At 40.2% G+C, this 25,206-nt stretch overlaps 1 protein-coding gene across 2 annotated transcripts in view; it reads left to right on the forward strand.

Moving 5' to 3' along the window:
- pde11a (phosphodiesterase 11a) overlaps positions 1–25,206 on the forward strand; it is a gene marked incomplete at its 5' end in the record, with an annotated part of 85,906 nt that overhangs the window by 13,310 nt on the left and 47,390 nt on the right. For both annotated transcript variants that reach the window (XM_084421231.1, XM_084421230.1), the window contains 3 exons: positions 17,333–17,422; positions 20,199–20,339; positions 20,784–20,848. In XM_084421231.1, the coding sequence (XP_084277357.1) occupies positions 17,333–17,422; positions 20,199–20,339; positions 20,784–20,848 (296 nt within the window). The remainder of the gene's footprint in view (positions 1–17,332; positions 17,423–20,198; positions 20,340–20,783; positions 20,849–25,206) is intronic.

The raw sequence follows: 25,206 nt of genomic DNA on the forward strand, positions 1-25,206 counted from the left end.
GATGCTGAGATGATGAAACTGATTAGGAAGATTATTAATAAAGCAATCTTTAGTAGCAGAAGTGATAGGTCTCACATATTTGAAACACGGAGTCGGCTTTGCAGCCTTGGCTAAATGCAAATTACACGAGACTAGATAATGATCTGAGATGTCATCGCTCTGCTGCAGAATTTCAATGGCATCAACATCTATTCCATGTGATAATATTAGATCTAGAGTGTGATTACGACGATGAGTAGGTCCTGACACGTGTTGTCTAACTCCAATTGAATTTACAATGTCTTTAAATGCCAATCCCAATGCATCTTTTTCATTATCGATGTGTATATTAAAATCACCAACAATTAGTAATTTATCTGCAGTCAATATTAATTCTGATAGAAAGTCCGCAAATTCTTTGATAAAGTCTGTATGGTGCCCTGGTGGCCTGTATACAGTAGCCAGCACAAATCTCAAACGTGATTTATCGTTTACACTATAGATTTTTACATTAAGCACCAATGCTTCAAAAGAATTATATTTAAAACTTGATTTCTTAGTGGTTTTGAAACTATTACTATAGATTACAGCAACACCACCCCCTTTGCGTTTCAGACGAGGCTCATGTTTATAACAGTAATCTTGCGGGGTTGATTCATTTAAAGTAATGTAATCGTTTGGTTTTAGCCAGGTTTCTGTCAAACACAGCACATCTAGGTTATTATCTGAAATCATATCGTTAACAACGAGTGCTTTTGAAGTAAGCGATCGAATATTCAGCAACCCAAGCTTTAGCATTTGCTCATCTGTATTATAGCTGTTTTTTATTTGTTGAACATCAATTAAATTTTTAACCTTAGTTGGGTTTAAACGTTTTTTGGATTTCCAAATTCGGGGAACAGACACAGTCTCTATATGATGATAGCTAGGTGAAAGAGGCTCTATGTGATAGGATTTATCTGACCTTGGTGACGCGAGGCCGCTAGCAGACAGTCGGTTAAGCCAGTCTGTCTGCTTCCTGACCTGAGCCCCAGATTGTCATGTTTGAGCTCTAAGACTATGAGCCATATTACTAGAGAGAAGAGCAGCACCATCCCAGGAGGGATGAATACCATCTCTTTTCAACAGGTCAGGTTTGCCCCAAAAACTTTTCCAATTGTCTATGAATTCTATATTATTAAGCGGACACCACTTAGACAGCCAACCGTTAAGCGAACATAATCTACTAACTATCTCATCACTCCTGCGAACAGGAAGGGGGCCAGAGCAAATTACAGTCCTTGACATCGTACTTGCAAGTTCACACACCTCTTTAATATTAATTTTGGTGATCTCCGACTGGCGGAGTCGAACATCATTAGTGCCGACATGAATAATGATCTTAGAGAATTTACGATTAGCATTAGCCAGCACTTTTAAATTTGCTTTGATGTCAGGCGCTCTGGCTCCCGGCAAACATGTGACTATGGTGGTTGGTGTCTCTATTTTCACGTTCCGTGTAATAGAATCGCCAATAACTAGGGCACAATCATTCTCAGTGGGTGTTTCACTGAGCGGGGCAAATCGATTTGTTATGGTAATCGGAACGGAAGAGTGGTTTTTAGATCCGCGACTAGAGCGATCCCTCACTGTCACCCATTTGCCCGGCTGCACGGGCTCTACTTCAGCCAGAACCGACTCATGTAAAGTGTGCACTATTCTATGCGCATCCAAAACATCTAAAGCACTAGCACTCTTACTATCCTCAATTAAAGTTTGGATGCGTGTTTCTAATTCTGAAATCTTCTCTGTCAACCTAACTGTCTCCTTACATTTATCACATATAAATCCTATATTGTCGACAGAGAAGCCTATACTAAACATGTGACATGAAGTGCAAGTGACAATAACAGGACAAGACATTACTCACCGTGTTTGTTGAGTGATTCTTACTCACCTGAGCTTTTTATGAACTCAAAGGCGCGGACGCGCGAGAGAAAAATAAATAAATAAAATAGCTGAGCGCACGGGTGGCGCGTTAACAGGCTAGCGAATTACTAGCGTGTTGTGCTAGTAGTACTAATAACAAAAGCTAGCGATGTCAGGTTAATCTGAGATGTTGGGTAAAATGTAGTAGTATAAACAACTAGAAATGGTAGTAAAATGATGGTTCAAAACAAAGAAATATATGGCTAAGACGGAGCTTATCGCACCGAATCAAACAAACACACTCACAGCAGGCAGCGAGGCAGACAGGAGCAATCGATCAGACAGCAATCGATCAGGCAATCTGAGATCCATGAATTTAAAGGGATAGTTCATCCAAAAATTAATTTTCTGTCATCATTTACTCACTCTAGTTTCAAACCCTGTAAGTCTTTCTTTATTCAGTGGAAAATGCACACACATACACAAACATTGATTGTTTTTATTCTCTTTTCCATGCAGTCAAGAGGGACTGACGATTTTAAGCTTCAAAAAGCACCATAAATGTATCATTAAGGTTGTACAACTTGTGCACTATTCCAAGTCTAGCTTCATGTCCGATTTGCGATTGTTTTCAGTCTGAGTTTATCAATGGATCAGTTGATCCGGTTCACAAAACTGGTCTGGATGATTCATTCACACATCAAACTGATTTGGTCCTTGATCACTTTAAAAAAATGCACTTTGTAATAATATTGTCACCAGGCTCCTCCGTCACAAACACCCAGCTCTCACTCGCTCCTGTCCCTCATCAGCCACAGTATAAGAGCACACACTTCTCAGTCACTCATCGTCTGGTCTCCAATGTGGATAACGAACTCCTTACCTGATCTTCTTACCCGCTCTCAACCCGTTCCAAACATCCAAGAAGTGTGTGCTCTGTTTGGGTTTGACAAATATCCTGTGTCTGAGTCTGGTATTCCATTACAGAAGACCAACATGAACCCAGCAGGCCCGAATCCTTTTCCAGAATTGGTAGTCTCGTTCTGCTGAGTCCTCATTAGGGTTGGGTATTGGGTTTTTTTTGTCTGTTTTTTTCAATACTGGTGCCAAATCAATACTTAAAAAATAAGAGAGCCTCAAAACGATGGTGAATGACATTAAAGAACGGCGTTTTTATTGAAAAAAATGAAACAAAAAAATCTTAAAATTGAATATATTAAAATTTTAAAGTAAATATATAAATATAAGTTGTGTAAATACAAAACACAAAAAAATTACATAACAAATTCACAATAAAACCTAAGCCACCTAACCCAAATACAATAATTGAACATTAAATAGCACTACAGTACTAATAACAGCAACATAGTCTGTATTCTTGGTATGCTACAAACCAGCTTTAAATTTCAGCAATTCTTTTCTCATTTTTTTTACTTCTCTGGCAAAATATGGCACCTCTCCTGACTTATTGCATGTCCTGCACAAGATGAGCTTTATTTTAGAATGCATAATTTTAAATGTGTGATGCGAAACCCCTCGTGGAACCTCATGTTTACAGCTGTGGCAATGAGCGCACATCAGGATCAACTGAAGGCTAGATTTAAAAAAATATGTGAAGTTCGCTGCTCTATTGTTGCAGTAAATTTGCACATTCTTGAATAAATTATTTATGAGATGTACGCCGGTCTGTTATTGTAGGGACATCGACTACATTTTCACACTAAACATGACGCAGGAAAAAATTGGTTACGTTACATGTCAGTCAGTCCTTGGCTGATATTTTTATTCTTAAATACATGTAAGTGAATGTGTTTTGTCATTTAAGAAACCTTTATAATGATCATGATTCATGTTAGTTGATCCCTAACGCACAATGGGTTAGTATGCACCGCAGTTCAGAGAATTGTATCTCTCAGATTTAGGCATACAACACATCAACTCATCCATTTCTCCCGAAATACATTAAAGTAAGTGGCTGTTGAAGTGTGAGAAGAATAGAGTAAGTTTGAAAGTTACCTACACAATGTGTATCTAAATATGTCATCCATTTATAATTGAAAGGATTGTTATTGCCGCTTACATAGACATCAGTGTGTATTTTAAACTACAAATGTTGTTTTGCTAATACTTATGTGTATTTAAATGTCTGAAACCTAAAATAAACCACAATAGTTGTGATATATGACAGTGCTGAGTGCGTCTGTATCTGGCTCAGATACAGACACTGGTGCGTGAACGATCATACGCATCAAAGGGTTAACTAGCGACGTCCTGCGTCCGTTTCGAAGAACCAGAGGGCAAATATTTCAGCCGACAACTGAGGCATTTAGGTGGCACCGACATGAGGCACCGAAATCTGCGTTTTGATTCGGTCCGGTTACATACCGGTTACTTAGGTACCGGTTCCATATCGTGCCTGGTTTCGGTACCCACCCCTAGTCCTCACCGTACCCGGAACCACCACAGCACCCATCACTGCACCAAGCGATTCTCCTCCTGTTTACACAGCCAGTTCCATGGTCAACCCAGCACCCAACTCTGGCTTGGCTGAGGACTGCAATGGCTTCTTGTTCCAATGTTCACTAGCCCTAGAGATGCAGCCCCATCATTTTCCTGCTGAAAGAGACAAGATTTCATTCATCTTATCTTTGTTAACCGGGCGAGCACTTCAGTGGGCTTAAACCATCTGGCAGCAGGCAGAACCAGTGACACAATCCTTTGATAGTTTCGTGGCTCATTTCAGAGAAATCTTTGGTCGTCCTGTGTGTGATTCTTCTATTGGTGAGCAACTCTATCCTTTACGCCAAGGCTATAGTTCCATAGGGTTCGTAAAAGTTTCGAGCCCTAGCAGCGGCCATCGGCTGGAACGAGCGCTCAGTCTTATCCACCTATCACCAAGGATTGGAACTGGCTCTGAGGCTGCATCTCTCAGCTTAAGTATGATGAATCCATCAGACTCGAGTGCTTCATACAGCTGTCCATCCAGATTGCCCATAGAGTTCAAATATGTATGGAAGACCAACAGTGCCAGTAGTCCTTCTTTTTCCACCGTCAGCCAAAGTTCCCCAGTTCTCCAGAACCACAAACCGATGTAGATCGACCACACATGCGTCTCTCTAGCCGAGCGGCACCATCGGCACCATTGGCTGGCCCAGAGACTCTGCTTGTATTGTGGTTCTGGTGGACATGTCATTTTAGTATGTCCTATTGGTGAGTACCAAAGAGTAAATTTGGTGAGTTTTGTTTCCAGTCCCAATGTTAGTACTTCTCCACTTATCACCATTGTAACACTCAATTCTGCTGACATTTTTGATTCAGTTACCACCCTCCTTAACTGTGGGTCAGCTGACAAGTTCTTTTCCAGGGACCTCTGCCACCATCTCCAGCTCCAAAAATGGCCCAACACCATCCCATACAGGATCCAATCTGTGACTGTAAAGCCGCTCGGCCAAGGCCATGTTCGTTACTGTGTGGGACCTCTCCAACTCCAGATTGGTTGGCTACAGGTGAATATCTGCCTCCTGGTTCTGAAGAACGCCACCACGGGGATTATGCTGAGGCATCCTTGGCTCATGACACATAATCCCATCCTCTCCTGGTCCAGTGGTAAAGTCCTGAAGTGGGGCAAGGACTGTTTTCCAAGATGTTTCCCTGAACTTCCTCAACTATCTCCTCCCAAGTCCTGAGTTCTCTCCATTAATTCCACATTGAGAGTCCTGTAAAACAACAATCCATGGACATACCTTCCTGCTATGCACCCTTCAGTGACGTTTTCTGCCATAAACAAGCTTTGCAACTACCACCACACCGACTATGAGACTGCGCCATCAACCTCATTCCGGGTGAGCCAGTGCCCTGTGGCAAAATGTATCCTCTCTCCATCCCCGAACAGAAGGCCATGGAGGAGTAAATAAGAGGCTCTTCAGCAAGTATATATCCGACCTTCGACTTTCACTGCTGCTCCCAGTTTTTTCTTTGTTGCCAAGAAGGACAGAGGCTTGCGTCCTTGCATTGGTTATTTTGTTGTCAACAAGATTACCATAAAGTTCTAGTATCCCCTCCCCCTCGTCCCAGCTGCTTTGGAACAGCTCTGAGGTGCAACCGTCTTCACAAAGCTGGACCAAAGCGCCTGTAACCCGGATACGTGAGGGGTGTGAGTGGAGGGCCACATTTGTGATGCCTACAGGCCACTAGGAATATTACGTTATGTTGTATGGGCTGGTCAATGGCCCCTTTGTATTCAAGGGCGGCATAAAGTAGGTGCTCTGGGAGTACCTTCACTGCTTTGTGCTTATTTACATAAGTAAATAATCTTAGTGTACTCGCAGACCACGGCTGAACATCAACACGTTTAAGAGGTCCTCCAGAAGTTGAGAGAACATCAGCTCTTCCTCAAAGCGGAAAAATGCACCTTCCACCAATCCACAATCCAGTTCCTTGGCTACCATATCAGTAAAGTCGGGATCAATATGGACATGGGGAAGGTGGAAGCAGTATGTTCGAGGCCAACTCTCTCCACTATCAAAGAGTTCCTAGGGTTTTCCCATTTCTATCGTTGGTTTATCAAGAATCAGTTCTATCACGGCTGCACTCACCAATCTCCTGAAAGGGAGGCCCAATTCTCTGTCCTGGAAACCAAAGGCCACTAAAGCCCTACAGGCCATCAAGTACTGCTCCTAGTTCATCCAGATCCCAACCAACTTTCTGTAGTGGACGTGGACGCATCAACATCATGCGTCGGAGCGGTGCTATCACAGCAACAGGGGCAGCCCTCATGACTCCATCCATGTGCCTTCTTCTCCAGAAAATTCACCCTGGCAGAGCAGAATTACACCATCGGAAATTGTGAGCTCCTCACCATCAAATTAGCTCTGGAGGAATGGAGGCATTGGCTGGAGAGGGCCCAAAATCCTTTCACTGTGCTCACCGACCATCGTAATCTGGAATATCTCCATGAGGCAAAAAGATTAAAACCCAGACAGGCCAGATAGGCCCTTTTCTTCACCCGTTTAGATTTTTCCATATCCTATCGTCCAGAGACCAAGAATGTGAAAGCCGATGCACTCTCTCGTCTCCACAATTCCGGCGAAGCTCCGGAGAATCCTATGGCTGTAATCTAAAGGGTTTTCCTACTTTCATGGAAACTGCTGAGATGCTGTTCAATCATGTCTTCTGCAAATTTGGACTATCAGAAGACATGGTCTCTGATCAATGTTCTCCATTCCTCTCCTAGCTCTGGAATGCCTTTTTCACCCTCCAAGGTGTGACTGTAAGCCTTTCCTTTGGTTACCATCCTCAAACCAATGGGCAGAGGGAGAAGAAGATACAAGAGATTGGACAATTTTCTACCAATCTGCTGTCACAGCCACCAGAACTTCTGGAATCTCTTCCTCACCTAGGCCTAGTACGCTCAAAACACTCTCTGTCAGCCAGCAACCAGTCTCACCCTGTTTCAGTGCATACTTGGCGCAATGGATAAGACACATGCCTTTGGTGTGAGAGACCCAGGTTCGAATCCACTGTGAGACACCAATGTGTCCCTGAGCAAGACACTTAACCCCTAGTTGCTCCAGAGGCGTGAGACCTCTGACATATATAGCAATTGTAAGTCGCTTTGGATAAAAGCGTCAGCTAAATGAATAAATGTAAATGTAAATGTTGCTGTGAGCCCCAGATCGAGTTCAGTGCATTGAGATTTCATGTGCTTTTCATTGTACATTAGTTTCATGTCATGCATGCTACCAACTGCTGAATTAATGATGAAACTCTTCCCTGTGTGTGTGAGACAGAGAGGCAGAACAGAGAAAACTCGGCGATTGTTTCCAGCCCACGGAGACAAAGGTGCCACTTTTAGATTCTGTTTTGGCGGGCAAGTCTTAGTACCGCACCAGACAGGTTTAGAGTTTTCTAAACATACATACAATATGGTAGACATATTGTATATTTAATGACAAGGTGAGGTTTTGTTCTGTTCATTTTGTGGAGAAACAATTATGGGTTGTTCATTTGCATGCGTCCAGAATATAGTTCATCACTTAATGAATGGAGCTTTGGATTTATGCTAATGCTGTTATTGTGTGTGGTAATGGTGTTTGTTGGGCAAGCATTAATATTACTATTGCTCATGTTTAGGGCAAACCTTAAAGTATTAAACTGTAGGGTGTAATTCATGCCACACCATTTGTGCTACAGACATGAATCATATCATATTTTGCAGCCTTTTGAGGAGAGGTGTGCTGCCTCATTTTTTAGCATAGATGTGATAAGGCACATATATGTATGTATACTCGTTTTGAGTGCTAAACAAAGGAACGAATTATATTGTCTGCACGATTTAGTAAAACGAGGAAAGTAATTATTATATTGTGCACATGATTTAATTAAATCAAGACAAGAGAACACATTAGTAAAACGTGCTGATGTATTAGTAAGTTGTAGGAACGGATTGTTAATTCGTGGCCATGATGTACATATTTTTTCCCAAATGTCATGTGCGGGGCTCCATAGTAACGCAAAGAAGTTTTCACAGGATGAATTTTGAGTGTTTAAGTTTTCGAATGATACCTAATTTACGGTGATTACTAAAATATGTGATAGGGAAAAAGTTAACAGTTAATTGGCTAAATGTGTGGTCACTATAGTGAAAATTTGGGTGTAAAATTCATTGTCTATTGTAAATATTGTAGCTATGCATGAAGCACGGCTCACACAGATGTCACTTCAGACCATTGCTGGTCAACGCAGCAATACCACAGCCCACCTTATTTTAATCTACGTGAAGGCACAGTCATTTTAAACTGCGCGAGGCTTTCGTTGTCAGCCGCTTTCTAGTTATTTTAACCAAACAATAATAGTTTATTATGCTACTTGATGTTGAAAAACTGGTAGTTATTACCATAATATTTTAATTTATCACCCTAATCATAAACACACTTTTTCAAGGTTATGTCTCATTTGATCTGTGTCTGAGTTTGACATTGAGTTGGTTTTGCAATGTTTTTCTGTTCCAGTTCCTTGTTCCCACTTCTTATTAGTTTCCATGGTTACTCATAAGTTCATTGATTTAGTCACACCTGTCCTTTTCTTTTTCACCCCTGATTACTTTGTGTATATCTAGCCCTCAGTTTGTGCTTGACCAGGTGCGTCCCTGAGGACCTTGTGGAGTAAGAGGAAATGTACTGGAGCCTCGCCTATACTTCAGAGGCTGCAGTAAATGGCATGATCTTGCCCCCTTGTAATTGTGGAGGAGAGAGAAGGAGTTTGCACAATTCCCATTTCTTCGCACAGCACCATGACTGTTCCATCACCCAGCATCAAATCAGTATAGTCTGTGATGTTCCCACTCCCACCTCCTCTGCCTGTCCCGTGTCGGCCATGGAGGCAGCTTTTAAACTCTCTGCCTGTCCTAAATTGACCAAGGAGGCTGTTTTGTAACTCCCTGCCCATGTTACCCAGTTCTTTGGCCCTGTCTTCGCTGACTCCATTCAGCCCCTCGTCTCCTTCTAAGCTGCCTGCTCCAAGCATCCTGGATGCGACTTGGGCTTCTAGATTACCAGCTCCGCCCTGGAGTGTCGACCCTCTAACTCCATCTAAAACCTCCAATCCTGTCACTTCACATCTCCCCATCGACCAGTCGGCTCCACCTTGGCTCCTCGCTCCCTTGGCTTCACCTGGGACCGTCGCCCCTCCAGCTCTGCCTTGGTCATGGACTTCCGGGCCTCCGTCTACCACTCATCTCTCCACCTCTTTGGCTCCATCAGGCTCCAGCTTCTCCTCCTTGGCTCCTCCCTCCTTCAACTCCATCATGGGCCTGTATCTCGGTGCTCCTGCGGGGAGTTACACCCTGGCTCCTCCCACCGTTATCTTCCCTCTTGCTCCTCCCTCGTCCTGGGATGTCCCGTGCCAGCTCTGCATCCTCCTCCAAAGCCCCCGTCCTCCCTCCTCTGTTGGACTGCTTTGATGTTTTTAAAGCGCCTTCTTGATGGGGGAAATGTCAGGGTTATGTCTCGTTAAATCTGTGTTGGAGTTTGACATTCAGTTGGTTTTGCACTATTTCCTATTCTTGTTTCCTTTGTTCCTTGTTCCCGTCTTTTGTTAGTTTCTATGGTTACTCAATTAGCTCACTGATTTAGTCACACCTGTCCTCTTTTACCCCTGGTTAGTTTGTGTTATCTAGCCCACAGTTTGTGCTTGAGTTTTTCAATTTACTGCACTTTGTTAAGCCGGTCGCACACCAGACAAGAAGCACCACGCTGTGATTAACTCGACTTAAAACATCAAACATGTTTAATATCCTCCGACTGGATGGACTGAAAGTCTGAAACTGAAGAATTCCAAAATTTTTAGCAGTGCCCTTGCAATGACTCAGAAAATCTCAGAAACAGCATTTAACCTGGCTAAAACCATTGAAAAAGAACACCTTAGCAACACTTAGCAACAACTGCATAGCAAAACCACATATTCTTCAAAAAAAAAAGTGCGTTTTTATGAGACAGCAGTTCATACTGTTCAATGTTGTGGCCACAAATCTGATATTTGTTTGAAAGCTCTGCTGATGATCTGCATGAATGTGTGTTTCTGAGAGTCTGGATGTGCTGCTGGGCTCCCAGACGGGCACACCACTCTCTGGCCTTTGTTGTGAAATGCCACAGTACTGTGAATAGTCCTGTGAGTTCTCTGTGGGATTAGCAGAAGGTAGAGCTGAGGAATTACTGTGTATTCAATACAATATCATATTCTCTCAGACGGTGACGCAGAGCAGAGTGACGCAGATCTGCCTTACAGAATGTGTGTGTTTCTCCATACAGCTGGTCAGTGCTTAGGATTTTAAGCTGATGGAGCCCTTGCAAAATTACTGTACCTCCTTCATAGAAAACCATGCAGTTACAATAGTAAACACACAGTATAATAATTAATGTATTCATTAGTATTCATACTTTTAGTTTTTTTTTTTTTTTTTTTTTAGATTAACAGACTAATTAAAATTTGGTCGACTGAGCCTCTTCTCGTTGACTAACATTAAGTAGAATATTAAGGATATTACTAGGATATTCAGGAAAGCCATTTAATGACCATAGCACGTTAGTTGGCTAGAAAAACTTGCTATAGAGAGGAGTATTTTGCTAAATTTTGCACCAATGCTATATTTTCTAAATGTCATAATCATTTGTTGAATTCAATGAGATCATTGTTTCTGCTTTAAATTATTACATTGTTTAAATGAATACATTTTTAGCTAACTGTGACGTGTATATGTACATTTCTGAAATACTTAACTTTTTCAGTTGCCTCTGATAACAGATCACTCTAAATTGTAATATGGACTCATGCACTTTCTGTAAAGCTGCTTTGAAATTATGTGTAGCCTATTGTGAAAAGCGCTATACAAATAAACGTGAATTGAATTGAATTAAATATCATGTGCACTATATTAACATTATATTTTTACTTATATCATTAAAATATTATTACGTTGTTATAACAAATGAATTGTTTAGCTATATTTGAGTTGTTATTTTTAACCTTTATCTATCAACGTATCTACTGTACCTAATATTTATCTAAATGAATCGATATTGAATCAAGATCGGAATCAAATCACAAGAATAGAATTGAAATGAAATCGTGAAATTTGTAAATTTGAAATCAAGCAATATTAAAAACAGGGGCATACCAGTCATTGTACCATGTTGAAACATGTTGTCACTAAAATGGAAATTAATAAAATTCTGTTTAGTTATCAAATGTTTTGACAATCACAATACACTTTTTACAATTTCTTTTTTTTTTACATCCCTCCCAAATGTATGCATTCCTCTGGTCTCATCTGCTTGCAAAACCAATATAGTGAGTTTGGTCTTTTTATAGCCTATATGCATTAAGCCAAGTTAAGTTTTTTTTTTTTTTGGCAACGATTTCATGATTTTCTACAGCAAAGCATTTTCTGTGCTCATCTGCTTGTTGTATATAGTATATAGTGTGTATATTGTACATCAATAAATTGTATACTGAGTTTGATCGTTATTACTTTATTAGTCTAATAAGACATGTTAAGCGTTTTCTTTATAACAGGTTTCTATAGGAGGGAAACTTGAAACCTTGCACATTATGTTGATATTCTGAGTGCATCTGCTTACCTGAATATAGTATGCACCACCAATAATGTTTATACTCAGTCTTGTATCAGTCCATTAAGCCATGTTAAGCATTTTTCACATTAAGAGTTGTTGGGAAATATGGAGCATGACGTATAAGGGCAACCCCAGTCGTATTACAGCACATACTTAGGGAAAGTAACTGTGAAGACATTGAATTAAACGTAAACACAACTTTTGTGCCTTTATCAGCTGTTCTGCACATACACTTCCTACTTGCTCCATTTCTGTAAATCCGTCTTTGTGAATAAATGACTCTCTCCAACGTTTGCTCTGGTTTTTGTCAACACGCACTTGCACCACCGGCTGGTGAGCCGACAAACAGCACACGGAGATTATGCATTGGTTCAACATTGCACATCTAGGAACTGGATCCTGGATGTGCAATGTGGAATTTTCTGTCGAATTTGTGGAAGCGAATTTAAGCGGGAAAAAAATTGCCTAAAAAATTGCCTGTCGAATATAAAACATTGCATTTTTAAACAGACCAAATATTTTTAAAGTTAAATCTGAAAGGTGATTATGGATTATTGAATTTTCAATAATGAAAATGTGTGAAACATTTTGAATTGAAATATTCACAGCTTAAATATACGACCATGTTGAATTTCAGCAACATAAAAATGCAAGTCCTAAAATTACAATGCATTAAAAAGCAAGCATGGTTATTAATGCAATGCATTTATTTTTCAATTAGTGCAATTCAACAAGCTTTTTTGCTTCAAATACATTTGTCATTATTGTAGTTCCATAGACGGGTATCCAGTCGGTGGCAGTAGCCAGAGAACCCTCAGAGTAGACCTAGTAGAGAAGAAAAGCAGGGTTGGCAGTCGTTCACGTTACGTTTGGCGTGACTGTCAGTATTGTACCGAGCTGTAGCTGTGACTGGATTTGTGAATGATTGTGCAAATGGTGCTGGCTGAATGAAGAACACAAAAGAATCACACGCTTGTTGCTTCCTTCAGACGTGCTACTCAGCCAAGAGCTCAGTCTGTGACGTCAAGATCCTCTATTGGACACTCATCTCCTTGTTATACAAATCCAAAGGTCAAAGTTCACCAAACTTGAACTTTTTTGATGTACCGCAATATGAAAGCTGAAGTCTGATTCTATCAGTCTGATCGTGACAGTTTGAGTGTTTCATTTCAGCGCTGATTGTTTTGTGATCCTGTCACAATGTAATTGAAGCTTTGCAGAGACGCTGTTGAAGGATGGATAGTACATTCAAAAACTATTTTGGACCCGTCAGCTAACCCACAACCTCAAAGTGCACATTGTTATTCAGTTTACATGTAAAGAGCTTAGCCAATCATATCAAAGGTCATTTACATAGAACTCTTAAAGGTATAGCGGGTGCAAAATGATTATGAGAAACTAAATGATGGTGCAGAAACATAAGTAGACTACAGTGCAGTGGGGATTTCTATAAGACTGCAAGGGAAGCTCGGCTTCCCCTATAATGTCAAAACAATAATGGTGAAATATGTACTATTGTGTTAACATTTTATTGACTAAAAATGCGTTAGAAAACGTTCATCTCAAAGACGAGTTCGTTCAGAATCAGCTACATATAGCAGGTCGGCTGACTCGATTTCCTTCTCATACATTCCCGTAGCGTCACAGTGCATTTCCCTGTTGAAGCCCAGCGTCCATTGACTTCAGTGGGGCTGCTTTGAACAGTTTTTTTCAGTGCTTCGAAACTAGACGGTCATTGGATAAATGCTGCGACTATGTCCCGCCCACGGACGCTCAGTGTCTCTGTAGTGAATGGAGGAGTGGGCTGGCCTGGACTCCGGGCTTCTGCGTGATGATTGGAGGGTCTGTCGAAAGACTGCATCTCCTTTTGATTGACAGTGATTTCATACAAAGAAAAGTCGCTGCCGCTGAAGCTGTTCGAGCTCAGTCCCATCGCGGATTTTGCAAGTGAAGTCGAAAGACAAACTGCTGCAACCTATTTCTTGGTATTTGCTTGTCGAAATTGCTAGCCAATTTTCATAATACATTTCACACAATTATACATTTATACCTTTATTATATTATTACTTATTATAATTTTTATATTATTATTAGTAATAATTAAAAAATAATTATTAAAATAATTGTAAAAAATATTATTAGTTGTAGTATTATTATACTATAGGCTATTATATAATTATTTATACCTTTATTATATGATTACATTTATGCGATTATACCTAACTCTGCTGGCCATTGAGAGGACACTGGTCAAGTCACTGGAAAAGACGCCTAGTTGGTCACAGGGTCACAGAGCATTTTCTTGAAAAGGAACGTAGGGCAGCATTTAAGTGTAAATAAATGGACAATTTTTATGATATAGGCCGAAAATGAATTTCCCCTCTTTGAAATACCAGCAGCCGCCACTGCTACAGTGATAAAGAAGTTTAGGAACAAAACCTGCAACAATACTTTGCTTAGAAGGCCCACGGGTGAATGAAGCAGTAATGAAATAGTTCAGTCATAACTTGTATAAAGTTGTTGTGTGTTTCCATGTGAAGGAGCTCAATTCCCTCGTTTCATTAGCCTAACAGTTTAAATGAGCGGACAGCGTGCTGTGAGAACCTGTTGATCGCTCCCACAGGTTCAGGTCACATCCACTCTTTATTAAACGCTTTAACAGTGTGGTAAACAGACTCAGTGCAGCAGTCTCCCATGCAGCCCAGACTAATGGGCAGTCAGACAGAATCCAATTACTCCAGAACCCCATTTACCTGCGCTCTCGGTGACTTCAGGGCTGACAGATTCATCCAGGCCTCTCTGTGGTGTCACGCTGACTTGTCCTGAGGCAGGTTTTGATGTGGTTCCTGACAGAATTTTAATATGAACCTGTTTATATTACCTCAACATTATGACTACGCTCATTTCTCTCATAGAGGCTCTCTGGCTCCCTACAAGAGAAATGTGAGTGTGTTTTTGTCATTCTGACAGCAGTCTGAGTGTGTGTTTGGCATCGGGAGAGCTAGAGGAGATCTCAGACCTTTAAAAACACAGCGGTGAGTGAGGAAACAGAAATCTGTATTCAGGACAATGAAGTTTTGCTGTCTCGGTCACACTTCTTTGTATTCTAGAATACAATTAGGTTGAGTTTATAAGATATTGAAGGAAGTGCGCCCAACAGAGTTATTGAGACACACAAGACAGCCTCATACAGGCGAATAGCGGGGAGACCGTAAAATCACATACATACACATTATTAGACACCCTGTGGTGAAAATCTAGTTTTTAATGTTGTTTATATGTCTATGTGGTGTTTTTAATATGCTTGAAGACAAACCATGTGCAAATTCATCAGTTAACACTATTGCTGTGTATTTTAAAACCAACAAAGACCTCCGGTAATAATAAATAATAATATGTTTTATTTATATAGTGCCTTTCAAGGACCCAAGGACACTACAAAATAGACAGATAATACAGAAAATACGGAAGTACAAGCAAAGTACAATCATCAGAACAAGCATTCAAACGATTAACATATAGCATGGCAGATAATAACTGAACAAGTATTGAAATAACAGAAAGGGGAACCAATCAGTTGCAAAACAATGTGAATAAATGAGTTTTAAGTTCTGTCTTAAGGGTCTGTAGTGATGAGATAGCACATCATTTCTGGGGCAGCTTATTCCAGATCTTAGAGCCTGTAATACTGAGGTCACTGTGATTTTGCCAAGTCAGAAATGTTCCTGTTTCGTTGATCCTGGCACAACATTCCTGTCCGAAAATTTTGTCCTAACCATATCCCTACTCATAAACCTAACCCTACCTATAACTTTTCCCTAAAATCAAAGGGAAATGATAGGTGAATAATACTGATGTAGAAGCACCTAACCCTGGTTTTAAGCCTAAACTTGTCCCTCAAATCTGATTGGTTGACTGCAGTGTTGTTCTAGGATCAACAAAGATGTTGATTCAGGAATTCAATCACCTACTACTGAACGCCCTACCACCAAAAGTAGACAGTTTGAACTTGGGAAAAACAAGCAGGTTGTGTGAACTAGATCTAAGAGTACGGGCAGGAGCGTACGGCTGAATTAACTCAGCAAGATATGAAGGTGCTAAACCATGACAGGCCTTATAATATAAGACAAGTAGTTTGAACTGAATGCGATAGGCAATAGAGAGCTAGTGTAATTGGTGAAGGATCAGGAGTGATGTGAGCAGATTTTTTGTTAAATGTAAGGGCAGAAGCAACAGAGTTTTGTACCAGTTAGGCGATTAAGGACTTTAGCTGGAAGGCCTCTAAACAAGGATTTACAATAGTCCAATTTCGAGGTTATGAAAGTGTGAATAATAGTTTCAGCATCTTTATGGTTAATTGAATGATGTATGTGAACAATATTGTAAAGGTTGAAAAAACAAAATTACAACAAGCTGGCTGATATGGCTGTACAAAACATAATTTAGAATCAAAAAGAACTCCCAGATCCCGAACAGCTGGTGAATTAAGCAATAAGCTTCATAAAAATCCATAAAAATATGCATTTGCATGTTTTTTTTTATTCATAAAATAAGCACCAGCAACAAAAAATATAACGTTATAACACATTTATTCCTCCGCCAAGCAATGTAGTTCCAAAGAGGTTGCCAAGCAACACATGCAGCAACAAAGAATCACAAACGGCAGTTGCGCAGTAATAATACGGTCACAGGTGTGTGTTTGTGGAGTAATTTACAACGGCTTTGAACGCGGCTCAACCAATCAGAATCAAGGACCGGAACTATCCGTTTTATAATGTCTAACCAGGACTCCATCAATATGAAGGAGGGGCAAAGCGATTTGGGGCCAACTAGCAGAATTTCAGTTTTGCCAGCATTCAGTTTCAGGAAGTTTTCTAGAAATGATGGATGGGGGAGGGAAGACAGCAAATAAATGTGTGTATCATTGGCATAACTATAAAAATTTAAACATGATATTTAATGATCTGGCCAAGAGGAAGCATGTAAATAAAAAATATAAGTGGACCAAGAACCGATCCATGAGGTACACCACGGGAGATAGAGACAGAGTTAGATTTGTATTTGTTAATACAAACAAATTGTTTCCTATCAGAGATATATTCATTCATACAAAGAATTTTTTTTTTATTATAAAGACCAACTTAATATATTAACGTAATTCATATAGTGATGTAATTTTACTGTAACTATGGTATAGTCCTTTGCCAGGCTGAAACCACTTTGTGTTTTGGAGAGACCGTTGTTCCAGCGTTGTGTCCAGGACACCTTAGACTCACATTGATGCTACACTTCAACACACTCTTCTGTCTGTGCAGGTGTTGCAGATGTACCTTCCCTTCTGTGGCATTGCCATCTCAAACGCCCAACTGTTCGCTGCCTCCAGGAAAGAGTACGACAGGAGCAGGGTAAGAACACACTTAATTCAGCCCTGACTTCATTAAAACCGTATTATATCTCTGCCCCCCTCCTACTGTAACAGGACAGCGCTGTGTGCGTGCGCTATAAATGTCATGTGGGTGTTTATTACGTAGTATGTGTGTATCTGTCTATTGATCTTTTGCTTCCTACACACTCTGTTCCTGCATCTAGAGGTTTTGAATCAAGAAGAGATGTGTGTGTGGCTGGGGAAGCATAAATCTGAGTTGTGGCGTCTTTAGAGCATCATCAACACATTTTAAAATCGATCACAGAGGAACATAATGCCAGAAAACAAGAACGTAAAGAGAGAGAATGAGAATTATATGGACCCTTTTCACAGACTGTGATGATATGTTTCCACACATAATCAACATCACAAAACAAATTGTTAATGTTTTCATACAAAAATGAATTTCAAATGCTATACTTTGTGTTCAGGGTTTGAAATGAACTTTTTCACTCACCGGCCAATTTGACTACATTTTTAAGTTACCAGCCATTCAGAACTTCTACTAGCCAAAAAAAAAATATATATACATTATGAAATTTGGATTTCATACATTCATTTCTTAATTAACAAAATCCTGTCATCAAGCCATCTCCTCCCTTCCTCTTTCATCCTCATCCTTTTCACCAAAAATTTGTTTTAGGTAGACAGATCATTACAGTACAAAGAACATAAAAAAAATGTAGGATGTTGGAAAATAACAATGTCTTTTCTGTTAACCAAATGCTTTTTAATCTTCGCTAATGCTTCAATGCAAATGAACAAGTGTGCCATTATTTGTTGTAGTGACGTGTGTGTTCAAGTAAGCCAGATATGTGCAGATTCTGCACAATACGCTGTATTTAATATGATAACTCACGAGTCGAGTATTTGCACTAAATCTGCGCAGATTTGGCTCACACGAACTTCCCCAGCAAAGTCAAGTCAAGTCATCTTCATTTATATAGCGCTTTTAACAATGTAGATTGTTCCAAAGTGGCTTTACATTGATAATAGGAAATTAAAGTAACAGAGATTGTTTTTGGCTTTACAGCAGCTCTAGAATAAAGTTATTGTCCAGCTAAAGTTAGACTGATTCACTTCTGTCGCAACGATCATTAGTTATTAACTTAGGGGCCGCTAACACAACACCGTTTTAACAGAAAACTCTTAGTTGTCTCTGCGCAAACTTTAAAAACGCGAACCAGTGAGAACGCTGACGGCGTGCACATGCGTATTATGAGTTCAGTCTATAGGGATGTGCGTTTGAATATATATGTGCGCAGGCGTGTAGTCCTTCCCTACAAATCAACCCTCAAGATACTACTTGTCTGGCCTTAACATTTATAATACAGAATTTTTATCGCTTCCGCGTAGCCACGCGAACCGGAATTATCCCGACAACGCTTTATCTGTAGAGAGGTAAAGGGAGGGAGGCCTTCACAGTGGAGAGACTAGTTGACACTTCAGGACTGCGCTGTCGTCTTGTCCAGGTGCAGGTCCTTCATCAGGTCTGGATACGGCCTGGATCCGGCGGACTGCGCTAAACCTCGGGATAAACAGAGATTTATATTAGTGTAGACGCCATTCTTCTTATGATGTAACGAGTACATCAGGATTTATGGGAAGTGTTCCCTGTTCAAAGTGAGTACACATAATAAGTAACACGCCAAATTGGCTAGTGATTTGACAGCGTTACCCACCACAGTTCATTTTTACCCGCATTTGGTGTGTTGGCGCATGTTAATATCAAACCCTGTTTGTGTTTATACAACGGCTGAGGGAGTGACAGCAAATTTGACATTTTTCTCTCTTCTGATTGTCTCTCAATATATGGTCCCCTCTTTTGGAAAGTTGTGGAAACACTATCATGGATTTTTTCTTTTGCTATTGGAGAAAATGGGAATACAAAGATGCCTTCGGCACTATAGAAGTTCATTCAACTATGACGACTTCTGTTTTTGAGAACCCCAGAAATGTGAAAAGGGTCCATTGGCAGAAAGTGAGGGACTTCAAGTGATCATTCACTTGCTGGGAGTGATTTTAGTGTGAGACCTGAAATTAACCTGAAAAACTACTAATGGGACTTTAAATTTAAATATAAATATGTAATTATATATATAATTACACATTTCACCTTTTGTACAGATGGTAATGAAACTAAAAGTCTAACACATGTAGGTGTTCAGCTAAATCTAATTGATTTGAAAGTATTATTTTTTTATTTTATTTTTTTATTCAGTTTTGTATTATAAGTTTATCCGTTTTGAAATGAACGTAAATGTGCAAATTGGCCTGTAGGTACATTGAGTTTGAGTCTAAGTGAGAGATGTATTCATGTCATTTGAAAGATGTAGTCACTGAATGCATTTTGAGTCAAAGCAATGTTAAGTGATCCAGCTTAGCTCTCATAGACTGATGTTGTGCTCACTGTGTGAAGAGTTATTGAGAAAGTACCCAAGTATTGAGAAATGTGTCCTAGTGAATTACATTACATTAAAGAAAGAAAATGAAATGGGTTTGAGATGAAATGAGGGTGAGTAAAATTCCTTTAAACATGCAGTTGACCTCAAACACATAACTAGCCATTAAATAGACGGTTTACACTCATCCCTTTAGGACCCTTGCAGAATGTCGCTTACTTGGGAATGTAACGCATCTCAGAATGTAATGATGCATGAAATGCACTTCTAGCTTGTTGTGTACTTAGAAATTTTTGCATTCATATCCTTCAACTATGTCAACTATGTTCTGGTTTTGTCTGTGTGTGTGTGTAGGCTCTTCTGGAGGTTGTGAACGATCTGTTCGAGGAGCAGACGGATCTGGAGAAGATCGTGAGGAAGATCATGCATCGAGCTCAGACTCTGCTGAAGTGTGAACGCTGCTCCGTCCAGCTGCTGGAGGACATCGAGTCTCCGGTACGCTCTGATCCCTCATCTTCCTCTCCATCTTCCTCCTCATCTTCATCTTCCTCTCCATCTTCCTCCTCATATTCCTCTTCATCTTCCTCTTCATCTTCCTCCTCATCTTCCTCTCCATCCTCCTCCTCTTCCTCTTTATCTTCCTCTCCATCTTCCTCCTCCTCCTCTTCCTTCTCTTCCTCTTCTTCCTCTTCCTCCTCCTCTTCCTCTCCATCTTCCTCTTCATCTTCCTCTCCATCTTCATCCTCCTCTTCCTCCTCCTCTTCCTCCTCCTCCTCCTTCTCTTCCTTCTCTTCCTCTTCTTCCTCTTCCTCCTCCTCTTCCTCTCCATCTTCCTCTTCATCTTCCTCTCCATCTTCATCCTCCTCTTCCTCCTCCTCCTCCTCTTCATCTCCTGCTGCTGCATCTCTCTAATCCTCCTCACTTTAATGTCTCCTGCAGGTGGTGAAGTTCACCAAGTCCTTTGAGCTTCTGTCACCCAAGTGCAGCGCCGACATGGAGAACAGGTGCGACTGACGGCAGGTTAAACACACACACACACACACTCACTCACTCACTCACACTCATACTCACTCACTCACTCACTCACACACACACACACACACACACACGCACGCACGCACGCACACACACACACACACACACACTCACTCACTCACTCACTCACACTCACTCACACACACACACACACACACAGTAAAAAACTGCATCTCCATATTATGCAACCTAAAGATTAGGCAGTAATTAGCTCATTATAGGTTGTAGTATTTTAATATACAGTGTTGCAGCTTTTTGTGAACTGTGTTGTATTTTATACAGCATTTTTGTGTTGAAGTTTTCATGTATGGTATATTTGTGTTTGTGCAGTGTATTTCCAGTGTAGGTTGAGTGTGTATCCCTTGAGAAGTGCACTTGTGTGGATGTGCACTTTGTAGTGTACTTTGAATCTTAAAAGGATATTTAAAAAACTCTACTTGCAGATAATATAATATAAATAAAATAAAAGAGCGAGAGACACATTCATGACTCTTTCTTAACACACTTACACACAAAAGGTTCTCTCTGAAATAATGTCAAAAATGAAAGGTTTTACTTTAAAGTACATTTTGAATCGTATTTTAAAGGAGTCATAACCTGCAATTTTCACTTTTCCACGAGAATTAATGTATGTAATGATTGCCTAACTGGCCGGGAAGCCGATATTTAAAAGTGAAGCGTTTGTTTACCCCTGGGTTCATAAACCAGCCCACGTGCACGCGCACTCAAATACGAGATTTTAATTTCTGCCCCGACTTGACGTCATGACGGGGCAGGATATACCATATATGGACACCGCAGACCTATGCTGCAGGAAGCCCGCCCTGCCCCTCTCCCCCTCATATTCATTCGAGAAAGATGCAGAAACAAAGTGCACACGTGAGTTGCTCTGTGGTTGACTGCCAGAAACAACATGTAAATGTGTTTTCTCTACCAAAAACGGACCAAACTATCAGGGACCAGTGGATGAAATTCATTTTTAATGACGCTGTCCCAACAACACTTTCAACTGGCTTATCGTTAGGTGTCTGCGCTAAACATTTCATTAAACATTAAACAGCTCGTTACTGATGTTAATGTATGTCTTAGTCAAAATGATTGTCTTTACCATTCAGAGACATCTTGATGTAGACGTCCATCCATCGACTCTACATCTTCCCTTTCCAGCTCAGGTTCAGAGTCTGGTTCATACATATACGGTTGAATCCCGTAGGTCGCGGCCAGGTCGGGTTCATTCACAACTTGCGCCATGATGTCAGTTTGTAATGATGCTGAAGTTACCTGCGGTGTCAACCCCCCTCCTTCCTGCCACCAATCAACGCGCCCCTCATTTGCATTATTAAAATGACCGTCCACGACAGCCAAAATATCGCATCAGATCTCGCGAGACAATAATGCCTTCAGAAATAAGGGTCAGAGGAGCTCTGTGTTTATTTTTTTTCCACTTTTCTTTATTTAGAAGGGCCTGAAAGACTATAATAGAGCGTGGGTATCCAAGGTAATACTAGGTTATGACTCCTTTAATAATCTGTTGTAATTTAATAACCGTGCTTTAAAGAAGTACGTATGTGTCGACTAACACACTAAAGCACATGTAAAGTACTTAAATATAATTTTAATTGTAGTGTGTAATAAAAAATGTGAAATATACAAATTTTGTACTATTTTTTGTGTACAGTGTATTTGTGCTATATTGTGCATATATGTGTGTGTTTTAGTGTGCAAAGAGGTGATTTAATCAGTGTTATTTTAGTACCATTTATATACTATTATAATATTTGAAATTTTTCTAATTCGATTTTTATTTTTATTTTATTTTAAGTTTTATTCATTTTGCTTTCACTTTGTTTTGATCTTTTTTTTTATGAAGGTAATATGATGCCATAAAGAATCTCATGCGCAGGGTAAGATTTGTGAAAGTGTACATAAGATTGCAAGCGTAAATAAAATTTGCGTTTGCAAGAGAATATTTGTAAAGGTGTAAATCGCCTTTCATGTGTAAGAAAAAAAGATTTGCTGCATTTAAGTGTTATTCGTAAGTGTAATGCATGTATTGTGAAACTGCAGCTTCACGCTAACGCAAAATAAATAGGATCTGTATTCTTCTGACTTCCATTTTTCCGCGCTTACACTTTTGGCACGTTTTTTGTCCTCGCACAAATACGGCCAAAAGCACTGCAAGCCTGTGAACAGCAATTTGCAACGGAAAACAACAGGAACTGCAAAACTGATTGATCGCGTAAAATGAAACTTTGTGTAAAAAAATAAACTATTGCAAATGTCTAAATGGCTTGTTTGTGTACATGAGGCAAAAAAGTTCCAGAAATAACCAGATTTGTACAGTTGTATCTATCTTTCTTTTACCTGTGCTTAAAGTTTTGCCACGATTCTCTCACTCATTGAGTTTTGCTGTATGGCTGAGACTTGGCGTGTTTATTGAACCAATCAGATAAGAGTGAAACGAGAGTCAGCGAGAAGCTAATTTGATTGGCTACATGAAGAAGGTGGACCCGCGCTCCTCTTCGCGCTTGCTAAACTCAGTGAGTGAGAGAATCGTGCCAAAACTGGAAGCGCAGGTAAAAGAAAGATGCAACTGTACAAATCGGGTTATTTAGGGAACTTTTTTGCCTCGTGTACACAATAAGCCATTTAGACATTTGCAACAGTTTATTTTTTTACACAAAGGTTGTTTTTACGCGATCAATCTGTTTTGCAGTTCCTGACTCGGTTGCAAATTGCTGTTCACAGGCTTGCAGTGATTTAGGCCATATTTGTGCGAAACAAACGTGCCAAAAGTGTAAGTGCCTAACAGGTATTAGTGTTTAATGGGAAGGTGTAGAGGAGGGATTTAGGAACAGGGACAAGTAATGTGGCATCCATTTATGATTGTAATAAATGTAATCATGTACAAAGAAAATGATGTTATTACTGCATACTGTTTTATAACAAACTAAAATACACTGAGGTGCAAATAGTTTCTGCAACTATTTACATTTAGTGCAAATAACTGCTGCCTTACATATTAACAGATACATGCTTAGAAGTATTTTTCATTACATGTTAACTAATTTTAACAAATAGACCCTTATTGTAAAGTGTTACCAATTTATTTGAATTCAGTTTTAGTCGTTAAAGTATTTCAACATATATTTCAGTTTCAATGTCTAACTTTTGTTTAAATGTTAGTTTTTAAATTTATATTTAATTTTATTTCACCTTTATTTGAATTAGCGAAATCGGTTGTAATGTTGTGCCGGTGCTGTATGACTGTACAGCAGGTCAGGGTTATTGTGTGATATCTGTTATCTGCAGTCTCAAAACCCTGAGCTCAGCTCTTAGAACACACACACACACACACACACAATGAGGATCCCAGGAATAAGAGCAAACATGTTCCTTTGTGTTAGGTTCAGCCGATCGGTCTGTTGTTTGTGACTCTTTTGTGTTGCGAATGACAACGAAGCGCACAGGTTTGGAGATCTCAGTTGCCATATGGGTGCTTTCACACTGCAGTGTGTGTGTGTGTATGTGTGTGTTCAGTCACACATATCATCTCATTCTCTGCAGCTGTCTAATGTTCCAGCAGAGCTCTGTCTGGGGAGATCACACACACCATCACCATCCCAGCACATGCATCTCTCAGCCACCCTCAGCATCCGTGGAACAAAACATCACACAATCACTTTACTATCTGGCTAAAAGTGCCAGGCTAAAACTGAGATATTAAAGACAACAACATTATTTTCTAAATGTATTTGAATTACTATTTAAACAGAGCTCTACTGATAAAAATTTGAAAGGAGCATGATTTCGTGTGTAACACCTTGAGGAATCTAGGTTACAGCTTACAATACATTCACGGCCCCCTTGCCTATTCTCTGTTGTAGTGCCCTCTCTGGTGGCCACCAGGAGAGGTCTACTTCGGTAGAATAGCTTGGGTGACCTGAGCGGTGAGGGCTTCTCCTTCGTGAAAAAAATAAAATATATATATATATATATATATATATGGGGAAACCTACCGTTTCATTCAGAGCTCCAGCTGAGGATTAGATGTCGCTGCATTAGAGAGAGGGCTGTTATGCTCTGGAAATGAGGGTGATACAGAGCTTCCCACTGTAATGGTGTGTGCTTATGGTGACTCAGATTCAGAGTTGACGGCCATGCTTTCCCGGATCTTTTTTCCCGGATGTGCATTGGAAAACTTGGCAGTAGGGAGCTACACCTTTCTCACTACCCTCAACGGTGGGGTGGCTGTGCGCAGACCACCTCCACCCTGCATTTGAGGCCAAGATTCTCTTAATGCTCAAGGGTAGTTCTGAGCCGGGGT

This window comes from Rutilus rutilus (assembly GCF_951802725.1).
Source record: "Rutilus rutilus genome assembly, chromosome: 10".
In the NCBI taxonomy this organism is placed as follows: domain Eukaryota; kingdom Metazoa; phylum Chordata; class Actinopteri; order Cypriniformes; family Leuciscidae; genus Rutilus; species Rutilus rutilus.